Source organism: Sardina pilchardus, chromosome 1 (assembly GCF_963854185.1).
Source record: "Sardina pilchardus chromosome 1, fSarPil1.1, whole genome shotgun sequence".
NCBI classification, from domain to species: Eukaryota; Metazoa; Chordata; class Actinopteri; order Clupeiformes; family Clupeidae; genus Sardina; species Sardina pilchardus.
This window is the reverse complement of record NC_084994.1, coordinates 13,322,698-13,334,412: the sequence shown is the minus strand read 5'-3', so window position 1 is coordinate 13,334,412 and position 11,715 is coordinate 13,322,698. Positions and strand designations below refer to the sequence as shown.

The 11,715-nt window shown below is 43.8% G+C and overlaps 2 protein-coding genes across 4 annotated transcripts in view; one reads left to right on the top strand and one right to left on the bottom strand.

Moving 5' to 3' along the window:
• The first annotated feature begins 289 nt into the window (after positions 1–289).
• Positions 290–10,651, top strand: LOC134082456 (NACHT, LRR and PYD domains-containing protein 12-like). 3 transcript variants are annotated; one of them, XM_062538192.1, is made up of 11 exons: positions 290–535; positions 1,693–1,797; positions 2,378–2,466; positions 3,750–5,487; positions 5,807–5,977; positions 6,909–7,079; positions 7,298–7,468; positions 8,009–8,179; positions 8,700–8,873; positions 9,499–9,539; positions 9,709–10,651. In XM_062538192.1, the coding sequence occupies exons 1-11, from the start codon at positions 510–512 to the stop codon at positions 10,437–10,439; spliced, it is 3,588 nt and encodes a 1,195-aa protein (XP_062394176.1). In that variant the 5' UTR covers positions 290–509; the 3' UTR covers positions 10,440–10,651. The 3 variants fall into 3 exon arrangements, with proteins under 3 accessions (XP_062394176.1, XP_062394190.1, XP_062394183.1); XM_062538199.1 differs by lacking the exon at positions 290–535 and adding an exon at positions 1,585–1,602; XM_062538206.1 differs by lacking the exon at positions 7,298–7,468.
• Positions 10,652–10,940: 289 nt separating this feature from the next.
• Positions 10,941–11,715, bottom strand: part of LOC134076521 (epoxide hydrolase 1-like) — a 12,796-nt gene continuing 12,021 nt past the window's right edge. Inside the window, exon 10 of the mRNA XM_062531624.1 lies at positions 10,941–11,582. Within this exon, the coding sequence (XP_062387608.1) occupies positions 11,375–11,582 (208 nt within the window). The 3' untranslated portion in view covers positions 10,941–11,374. The remainder of the gene's footprint in view (positions 11,583–11,715) is intronic.

Sequence of the window (11,715 nt, the reverse complement as noted above, 5' to 3'; positions counted from 1 at the left end):
ATCTGTAGTGAATGCAATACTCAAGAAACATATCATGCCAGAGACAATCAGGAGAGGCATGCTTTAGTCATCTGTTCCAGTTTCTAAGAGACACAGGTTTTATATGCAGAATATAATTATTTGCAGATTATAATGATTTTTTTCTTGATTAAAGAGGGTAGTTACTCCAGACCCACACTCCTAGTTAACCTACCCCAGACCCACACTCCTTTTCAGAAGGTGGCGGTAATGAGCACCATTCGTTGCTTGCCAACCGCCATTTAAAAAGAAGAAGAAGAAGACCCACACTCCTTATCAAAAGGTGACGGTAATGCAAACCATTCGTTGCTTGCCAACCACCATTAAAAATAAAAAAGAAGAAGAAGAAGACTTCCGGACCGTAAACCCTCGCAGAAGGCGGCCGGTAGGCTACCGGGTACCACGTGATATTGAAAACGAAAGTAGAATCTTAGCCGAAAGACGATGTCGGCGTCCCTATCAGCTGTAGGCTTTTCTGTTGTAATCGTTTAATGAGCTGTAGCCTAATCGATCGAAGGTGAGTACTCCATATTTGATTAGAACAATGTTACTTTAGTTGTAGGCCCATATCGAATCTAACTGAGGGCCATTTAATAGGCTCGAGTTAAATGTGTCCGAAGTTTGTGAGCTGACGAGTGCGAAATGGCGTCACAGGCCTTTCCAACTTGTTTAGCCTACGGTTGCGCGCTTATAACCGCTTGCTAGCTTCTTATGGAGTGGTCCAAATCTGTTTTATGACATTGGTCGAGTTCATTTGAATGTCTGTCCGTAGATTGTAGCCTGCTACGAAGGTTACGGATTCACAATAGCCTAGCTAGCCTACGATCGGTAAGGGGAATGCTGCGGGAGTGCATGTTTTAGAGCGTCAAAGTTGCACAATTGTTGCGCATCTGTTCTGAACAGTGTATTCATTTCTTTGGGCCCAATTTCTATTTAAGTAGGTTAGGCTTACAGTGTTAATGATTATAGTGTCGTCCCTCAAATTAAATAGGCCGGAAGTTTGAGGAGTATACTGCTTATTTTATTATGGGGGCCGTGGCCCGTGAGTTTGTTCAGATAAGGTCAAAGTTATACCTGATGTTAATCAATTACTATCATTGCAACAAGCTCAGCAGATTCAGTGAGGGATGAGTAGGCTACAGTATGTGGGGTGAAAAATCTCCAGCTGCTTTATCTTGTAGATAATATACTTTTTAAAATACACCTCTAACAAAGGAACAATCTTTCTGAAGAACTCACAGAGGGAATTGTCAGTGTTGTCATATGTTCTGACAGAAAAAAAACAAAACAGAATAGGCCTACTCCTCAAACTGTCGGCCTATTTGAGTGACGACAGTAGAAGTATATGACGCATCATTAACCCTTTACGCCGTGCTCTGTGAGTTTGTTCACATAAGGTCAACGTTAAGGGAATGCATGATGTTAATCAAATACTGATCATTGCAACAACTTCTCAACTGTAGGGGTAGGCTAGGCTACCCAAGAGCAAGTCATCTTTAGTGCTGCCTCAGGAAAGATCCAGCTTCATTTGCACAAGATCCTAAGCTGGCCACAGCACCAATGAATCATGTTTTATCATTGAAGGTGATTTGATATTATAAAACTGAACTCTTATAGCAACTTGTTCCTACAAACATGGCACAAAGCAAACGCTGTACTTCCATGTGTTTACAGACCGGAATTCTATATAGAGCTATCAGCAGTGTTGAACGGCATGCCAACACAGGGAGAAAACATGCCTGTTCCTGCCAAATGTAGTGTTGGAAAAGCACAATCCAAGTAAGTTATTTACATTTGTTCATGTATTTGTTGCGCAGATACTTTTATCCAAAGTGACTCACAAAACGAGGAGTAACATTCAAGTTCTGTAGTTCAGAAGTTAGCATACATATTTAGCACTATAGAACTAACTCCCACACCACACAATCACGCTGCTGCTTATAATGACATGATGATGTTGTTTTAAAGGGTGGTGGTGGTAGCATAGTGGTCAAGGAGCTGGGCTAGGCTGGGTGAACCCTGCCTGAACTTCCGGGGAATTTGAATTTCGCCCGGCAGCTCAGGCTGGAAACCAGCAGATCTATCTCCTCTGTCTACTGCCAGAACCTTTGGCTCCAATTTTAACGGGTGGTAGTAGTTTAGTGAAGCAGCAGCTTGAAATTTGTGGGTTCAGTTCCCGGCTTCCAACGCTGTGCCCTTGAGAAAAGAACTTGACGCCAAATTGCTCCGGGGACAGTGCAATCTCTTGTAACATAGTTGACATGTTAAGTCACTTTGGACAACATTATCTGCTAAATTAATGAATGGAATGGACATATTTTGGGTTTTATTTATTAACAAAGTTTACTTATGTTTGTAGTGAGCTGAGGGTCGATCAGACAGAAGATCCATCTGTATGTGCGATGCCTGAGCAGAAAGCAAATGGCGTCGTCACCTGTGGTCAAGCATGTGAGTACTCGACCTGTACATCTAAACCATCTTCTACATCACCTTTCACTTCAACATCAGAGTTGCTGTTTTTCTGCAATCAACTATCTAGATAGTTAGATATTTATATACTTTTATACTTAGATAGATAGATAGATAGATGGATAGATAAATACAGTATACTTTATTCATGATGAGCTGCTGGTACATGGTATGGTGTGTGCAATGGTGATAGTGCTAAAGTGAACAGTGCAATTACTTTGCTTTTTATTAAATATTAAACCATTGCTTGGTGAAATTTCCCACCAAGAATTTGTAATGACCGTTGGTGTATTTTTAGTGATTAAAACGTTTAGAATATAACAGCAAATGGACACAACACAAGTGGCAATAGTGGAATAAGTTACTCAACTAAGACTATGAAAAGATGAAAATGTAAACACTACATCATTGTTTAGAAAAACAATATACTTTAAGAACAATATTATCTAACAGGCAAAAAGTTATAAAGTGTAGATGTTATGACCACAGTCCAGATTGTGTAGGAGGGCTAATATAACCTGTAAAACAGTCAGGTGGACAGCAGGCAAAGTGATACGATGGTAGGGACTGAGAGAGAGACAGGCTCATGCTGAAAAGTCAATTTCTCCCTCCCCTTTTGTGTGGCTTTGAAAAGTTGGATGGCCCTGGGCACAAAGGACTTCCTCAACCTGACTGTTGAACATGACAGTGACAGAAGTCTGCCTATACTATTGTACACGTTATTGGTGGCACTTTTTTAATACCCTTTTTGTATGGACCATTAACATACTCTTAATATCTCTCTTTTTGCACTTTGTTTCCCAAATCTTGGGCCTTGTAGAAAGTAAATAAGCATGCTGTGCAAACTTTTAATGGTTCAGTCATACTGAGAACATGTTTGTCTTCCACCCTACAAAGTTTTGTCTGGCTATGAATAGTACTTTTCATGATATTAATGCCCAAACATTGTTTCCCAGATAATGTTTCAGGCTGTGAAACTCATGTCATTTCAAAAGCTGAAAATAATATGAAAACTTATGATTGATACAGACATATTTGACAGGCCTTGGTTTTGGAACCCATTCTATTCTTGATATAGAAAGTTTAGTTTAAAGAAAATCTGAGATGGCGCAGAAACAACCTTATCTGATTTGACAAAGAATGCCCCAGGAATTAATATAATTACCCCATAGAAAATGTGATGCCTTTGAACTTTTTGATAACTGTGATTAAAATTGTAACCAGATTGTTGTGACATGGCTGGTGTTTTTCTTTTTACCCAGCTGATGATGAGGTCCTGGTGAGGGTCAAACAGCTTTATAAAGCTGGACTGAAGAGCAGGTTGGAGGTCCTAGCTGAGGCTGCAACACTCCAGAAGGAGCACTACATCACAGACGGAGGAAACGACGGTGAATATAAGCAACATGAGGTTTGGCAGGTACAGTCATTACCCAGAGGGGAAACCACAGAAGACACACCCATCAACTGCAATGACATCTTCAAGCCCTTAGCTGGACAGGAGAGGCACATCAGAACTGTGATGACCAAAGGTGTTGCTGGCATTGGAAAAACCATCTCGGTGCAGAAGTTCATCCTTGACTGGACAGATGGGGTAGCCAATCAGGATGTAGATTTTATGTTTCCCCTTTCTTTCCAAGAGCTGAATTTGGTCAGGGGTGATCAGTATAGTCTTCACAGGCTCTTGCTTGACTTCCACCCTGAGCTGATGGAGCTGAATGATGGTGAAGGATACAGAGACTGTCGGGTTGTGTTCATCTTTGATGGTTTGGATGAGAGTCGGTTGACTCTGGATCTGGAACAGAACAGTGAGCTGACTGATGTGAAACAAACATCATCAGTGAATGCTGTAGTGACGAGCCTCATTCAGGGAACTCTGCTTACCTCTGCACTCATCTGGATAACCTCACGACCAGCAGCAGCCAGTCAAATCCCTGCTCGGTATATCCACCAGGTAACAGAACTACGAGGATTCAGTGACCCACAGAAGGAAGAGTACTTCAGGAAGAGAATCGGTGACGAGAGTCAGGCCAAAAGAATCATCTCACACATGAAGGCATCCAGCAGTCTCCGCATCATGTGCCACATTCCAGCTTTCTGTTCGATCGTAGCCACTGTACTTCAGCAGATGATGGAAAAGAACAACACCCAAGAAATCCCCAAAACGCTGACCGAGATGTTCATCCACTTCTTGGTCATCCAGACAAATCACCTCCGTCAAGATGGGTGTGACACGGAGAATCGGGCGGCCCAGATGGAAAGCGTGCTGACGCTGGCGGAGCTGGCCTTTAAGCTTCTGGAACGAGGGAACACGGCTCTGTATGACGAAGAAGACTTCAGAGAATACGACGCCGGCGTCAAAATGTTGTTATCTTGTCCGGGACTCATCAAAGAATCGGCCCTTAACGAGCGGAAGATCTACTACTTTACTCATGCGAGCGTCCATGAGTTCCTCGCCGCCCTTCACGTGTTCCTCCATTACAAGTCTCTGAATGACCACTGCGGTACCCTGGAGAGGTTTCTGGAGAAGGCCCACGTGCCGCTGGCGGAGTTCCTGCAGGACGCCGTGGAGAAGGCGCTGGACAGCAGCAGTGGACACCTGGACCTCTTCTTGCACTTCCTGTTGGGCATCACTTTGGAGTCCAATCAGAGGCTGCTGCAAGACCACTGTATTCTCGCCCACCCGATGGACAGCTCTGAGAGCATAATGAAAACGTGCCAGTACGTGAAAGAGCTGGACAGAGAAGACATCGCTCCTGAAAAGTACACCAATCTTTTCCACTGCTTGTTCGAAATGGAGGATCGCTCGTTGGATGAAGAGATTCAAGAGCTCCTGAAGTCACCGAACGGGATCAAGTTGTCCACTGCTCACTGCTCGGCCTTGGCCACTGCTCTCCTGACGTCCGATGGAGCGCCGGATGAGTTTGACCTGAAGAAGTACAACACGTCAGACGAAGGGCGCAGGAGACTGATCCCAGCGATGAGGGTTTGCAGAAAGGCACGGTGAGTTTCTCTCAATGAGAATGTGAAATTTTGCATGAAAAATTGCAACTGACGCACCCTATCAAATATGGTCATGCATTTCAAACATATCTTGTCGTATGTATTTCTTATATGTTGAACACATGCTTGCAAGGCAGCTACAGTGATATTTCTGAACAATAATTAGTGTTGTAATGTTTTGTTTTTGTTTTGCATAGAAAGCTGTTGCGCTTGGTATTATATAGATAGTCTTCAAGCTAGATAGATAACTTGACTAGTAGAACTACTCAATAGTGTCATCCAACAGATAATAAAAGTGTCCTGCTATTTTCTCCCACAGACTGACTGGCTGTAATCTCAGTGATAAGCTTTGCGAGGCTGTGGCTTCAGTCCTGCAGTCCCCAAACCTCCTGGTGGAGCTGGACCTGAGCAGCAACCCCTTCCGGGATTCTGGGGTTCAGTTTCTCTCTGCTGGGATGCGCACCTCCCACTGCAGACTGCAGACGCTACGGTGAGTTATGTCTCAGTATTACTGTGCGTTCAGACCAAAACCGTCAAAAGCGTCAAAGTTGCTGGTGAAGCTCATAGCCCGACGCTCAACCCAGTTCGGCGCCGAAAGCGTCAAAGCCATGACGTGAAACATTTGAACAAACCACAAGCAGCAATCCTCCGAATTTGACATTCTGATTAGTTGACGCCGAACCGTGTCATAGCTGTCATATGGTAGCATTACCATAAAGTTAACTGAGGTTCAACTTTTTTTTGACGCCCGTGAAGCTCATGAAGCCACACTCACGCCCAGAACGCTTTTGACGCCGGTAACGCCGACTCTCCATAGAAAATGAATGATTTCCGGCGCTCTTGACGCTTTTGACGGTCTTGGTCTGAACGCACAGTTAGACATATAGGGCTTCTCTCAACATCCCTCCTCGATCCTCGATGCTCGGTCCTCCAGACTCGTTCCCACTGATCTATAACTAACACTGGATAGACTCTCATTGTTGCCGCTCCATCATTCTTTATGTAGATCAGTGAGGACGAGGACCGAGGAAGGAAGGGAGGATGTGCACTGTACTACTGTGCACTGAAGACACTTAAGTATGTGCTGCAAACATGCACAAGTACATTAGTTCAGGAGGATGTATAAAACACGAATGAGCACCCATAGTGGAATCGAAGCTTGGAAGCTTGCTAGCATGCTAACTGCCATGGCCGTAGGCCAAATACTGTAGATGATGGTCATTCACTGCAGTATATTGAGAATTCAGTCTCTATGCTGCTCTCAAAGGCCGGTATTTTTCAAACAATGTGTGCAAGTGAGAGACTGGACATGATTGTAGTTACAATTTACTTCCTAAAAAAATTGAGCCACATTTGGTACCTTTGTGTAATGTTCTTCATAACAAATTCAACTACGTTTCCATGTCCTCACTGTGTTGCAGACTTGCAGACTGTGAACTCAGTGATGCATCCTGTGCAGTGGTGGCTGAAGTTTTGCAGTCACCAAACTCCCTCAAACATCTGGACCTCAGCAGCAATAAAATAAGGGACCGTGGAGCCCAACATCTGTCTGCAGGACTTGGTCACGCTAACTGCAACCTGGAGATATTGAGGTTGGTAATGGACCTTAATATGCTCCTTTTAGGACCCTGATGAAACCTTAATGTGAAATTGTATGGCAATGCTATTAATTCAACTAATATTGTAGTCTTATCTGTTTGCCCAATGTCAGTTTCGTCATAGTGAATTGTCGTATAGGACTGCCGGGAACCCTGCATTCTTTGTTTGTTTGTCTGATGTTTATGTTATGCATGTACTCTCTGTGTTTTAGACTAAAAGCCTGTGAGCTCAGTGACAACTCCTGTGTGACCTTAGCTGCAGTTCTGCAGTCAGCAAAATCCCTCAAACAGCTGGACCTGAGCAGCAACAACATCAACGACTGTGGAGTCCAGCATCTGTCTGCAGGACTGTGTCATGACAACTGCAAGCTGGAGATATTGAGGTATGTTATTGTTAAGTTATGTTAAGTGAACTTTAGCAGTTGTTTGTTAGTGTATTAGTTACTCTGCCTACTATTAATGTCCTGCTCACAAAGTGATGGAGGTTCCTTCTTTGTTTAGACTGTAAGTTGCTTGTCCAGCAGCTTGTTTCACCAGAGGCAGAGTCACTTCACAAGTGACCTTTTTCTGTGCAACCCATGCTAGTGTGTTTTATATATAAAAAATAAAATGCATACAAAATATATATAATATATGTATATATTTAGCTTATTTATACACTCTTTATGCTGACCAAAGTGATGTATAGATCACAATCAAAACAAAAACAAACATGAAAAAATAAGATTGAAATTAAATACATAAACACATACATCTATGAGGACAGAGAAATCCAGAGAGTTCAGGTGGATTTTGAGCCTGGATTTGCAAGAGTAATGAAAGGGGCAGTTTTTATATGACGTTTGCACAAAATACACACCATATATGTGTTGCAGGCTCTCACAAAATGCACACCCTATATGTTGTTTTATTGTGTGTTGCAGGCTCTCTGACAGTAAATTGAGGACCAAGTCGTGTGAAGCGGTGGCGTCGGCACTGAAGTTGCCTAACTCCCTGGTAGAGCTGGACCTCAGCAACAACGTCCTCAAAGACTCTGGCCTCATGCAGCTCTCCGTGGGACTCGGCAGTCCGGAGTGCAAACTGAAAAAGCTAAGGTTAGTGTTACACATACACTTACCATTAATACTGTAGATTCACTTATTCTCTTAAAAAGTCAGAAATACATTATTCAAAACGTTAGGGATATCTGGCTTTCGGGGGGAAATTTATGGAAAGTGTAAAAAATTCAAGCTACAGTGGTATTATATCATGAAAGTAGAGCATTAACTAGAAGCATGCAATGGTGATTTCCTCATCGCAAACAATTTATTGAAACAAAGGCCAAGAAATGTCACCCGAAAGCTGAATGTCCCTGATGTGTGAGTAGTGTAACTTTTCACACTTGTGATATGATGGTCATATTCCAGCTTCAGGCATTGCCACATTATGGTCAATTCCTAGTGGCTACAACAGCTTCTTTCAGTGTTTTTCTACTTAAATTGTGCCTCCCATGTCAGAGTCTATTGACCTTCATATCTTTTTGTTATAGTTTAAATACGGACATTGTCCTACAGAGCGATACTTGTTTGCTTTTATTGTTATAATGACCCTTAACTCTCCCTCTCTCTTCCTCAGTGTCAAAGACTGCCAGATCTCAGAGGAGGGTTTCCGTTTGCTGAGCGAGGCTCTGACCACAAACCCCTCGCATCTGAGACAGCTGGACGTTCGGTACAATCACCCGGGAGAATTGACATTGAAGCTGTTCTCTGCCAGATTGAGGGACTACTACTGTGCACTGAAGACACTTTAGTATGTGCTGCAATTACACACACACACACACTCACTCACTCACTCACTCACTCACTCACTCACTCACTCACTCACTCACTCACTGACTCACTCTCACACACACACACACGTACATTAGTTCAGCACTGAAGACACTTTAGTACGTGTTGCAAACACACACAAGTACAGTACATTAGTTCAGCACAAACACAACACAAGTACATTAGTTCAGCACTGAAGACACTTTAGTACGTGTTGCAAACACACAAGTATATTAGTTCATTTTTGCCTGCATGTTTACTATGGCATGTGATAAACTACAGTCTAACACAAATGTGTTTGTCCTATATTTTGATTTTGTGGTGCATTTGCCTCTTTTCACGCCTGGTAACGACCATTAATGTACACTCCTACATACACTACTCCTAATTTACTTACCTTCATCTGAATGTAAAAATAGCGTAAAACAACTGTTACACAATTATTATTATTAATTTTGTCTGATCTCTCTCTCTCTCTCTCTCTCTCTCTCTCTCTCTCTCTCTCTCTCTCTCTCTCTCTCTCTCTCTCTCTCTCTCTCTCTCTCTCTCTCTCTCTCTCTCTCTCTCTCTCTCTCTCTCTCTCTCTCTCTCTCTCTCTCCTACAGTTTCTTTCCAGAAATTAGATTGAGACCTGATATGCAGGGCTGTAAGTACTTGTTTTATGTCATTTTTTTTTTGTGTGTGTGTTTTTAAAGCAACAGTAAATGGATTGTATCTAAAAAAATAAATAACAAGCTAAGGAAAGCCTACTGTACGGTAGGAAATAGACAGATACTGATGAGTATGTTCATTTTCTCCTCTCGTCTCATCTGCAGATCCCTGTGACCTCACCTTTGACTCGAACACGGTAAACAGAAATCTCAGGCTCTCCGAGGGGAACAGAAAGGTGACCTGCGTGAGCGAAAAGCAGCCGTATCCCGACCACCCGGAGAGATTCGACCACTGGTATCAGGTCCTGTGCCGAGAGGGTCTGTCTGGACGCTGCTACTGGGAGGTGGAGTGGAGCGGTCGAGGGATCACTCTCAGCGTGTCGTACAGAAGCGCGTCCAGAAGGGGCGACGACCGCGCCAGTGTGATGGGGAACAACGCCAAGTCCTGGATGGTCGACTTGGGCACGCTCTTGGCCTGGCACAACGACAAGCACACGGGCATCCCGACCCCGTACGTCCGCTCCAAAAGGGTCCGGGTGGACCTGGACTGGCCGGCCGGCACGCTGTCCTTCTACAGCGTCAACTCGTCTGAAACGCTCACGCTGCTGCACACGTTCCGCGCCCCGTTCGCCGAGCCGCTCTATCCGGGGTTCGGACTGCTGCTCGGCTCCACGGTGACCCTGCGCCAGATAGCCCAGGACTCTCCTCGTGCAGCGGCGGTGGCGGCGGCGGCGGGAAGTCCGTACGCGGAGTCGTACGCGCCGCAGCCATACGCACGGGCGAACCCGCCTTATCCGACGGGAACGCCGTACCCGCAGCCGTACCCGCAGACAAACCCTCCGTACCCGACGGGAGCTCCGTACCCGCAGTCGTACACGCGGACAAACCCACTGTAACCTTCTGCAAATGTTTACATACTGTTGGAATTTTGTATTCTTGACATTCTGATTTTTTTTCTTTAGCATTTGCAACAACAACAAAAAAAAAAGTAAAATGATAGTAATTAAAGTAATTTTTAAATATTTTATTATGAATTTTGTATAGAGATGGCACTGAACTGTTGTCCTTTTCTATCAACAAATAAAAAGTAGATTACATATTTTGTCAAGTCAATATTGATTCATCATTTAACAAAATCATTCTACAAAATCAAATATGAAAAGAGAACATTGTAATACAATAATATGACTTAAGTATTACAGCGTAGGAAATAAAAGCACATCTATGAATTCTGAATAGAGGAATATGAGAAAATAGCACTTAAAGTAGTACACTAATGCACTTGAGAATCTCTGTTTGTACACACACAGTCATGAGATTTGTTTACTCAAACAGCAATGCTGATTCTGATTCTGAAGAGCCATACAGGATCTGTATTACAGGACTAAAATGAGGTTACAGGGGTGTCCAGGTAACTTCAGGAGGAACCACCCTTTAAGAGCACAACACGTTCGACACCATAGATATGTCCTTTTAGAAATGAGTGAAGGTTTTAGGTTTCACCCGAGGTTACCTGAAGAATGTAGTGAGATCACTTCATAGTCATAGACTTCATAGGTGGGAGGTTTCTGTCTATGTAGTTCAGTGGCATATACCTGGGAAAATCTGGACTCTTTTGTGTATGTGTGTGCAGTCTACAGTATCTGTGTGGCACCTTGTCGTCCAAGAAGGGTGTGATTTCATCCCTTATGGCTGCTAATGAGTTAACTTACCCAGGTTTGTCACCAAAAGCCACACACCCGGAATAAACCCCCTACACACACACACACACACACACACACACACCTCTCCACCATCATTTAATTTCTGCACCTTCCTCCACACATCTTTTTTATTTCTGCAGACTCTCCACCTTCCTCACAAACTCCCTGAAGTCGTTGGCCAGGAGCTGCGGCTCCTCGAACGCCGCGAAATGGCCGCCGCTCGGCATGTAGGAGTAGGAGAGAATGTTCCGGAACTTCCTGCGGGCCCAGGAGCGCGGCGTGTGGAACAGCTCCTGGGGGAACGCGGCTAGACCCGTGGGAACCGACACACTCACCCTGCAGGCGTAAACAACAACAAACAACATCAATATGTGATGCAGGCATAAACAACAACAACAAACAACATCAACATGTGATGAAATTAAGATTTGTGACCCTGCAGGCGTAAACAACAACAACAACAACAACA

Coding starts and splice junctions, on each gene's coding strand:
- LOC134082456 (XM_062538192.1), top strand. CDS start 510: ATGAGCTGTAGCCTAATCGATCGAAG. Junction 7,080..7,297: donor TGCAACCTGGAGATATTGAG/GTTGGTAATGGA, acceptor TCTGTGTTTTAG/ACTAAAAGCCTGTGAGCTCA. Junction 7,469..8,008: donor TGCAAGCTGGAGATATTGAG/GTATGTTATTGT, acceptor TGTGTGTTGCAG/GCTCTCTGACAGTAAATTGA.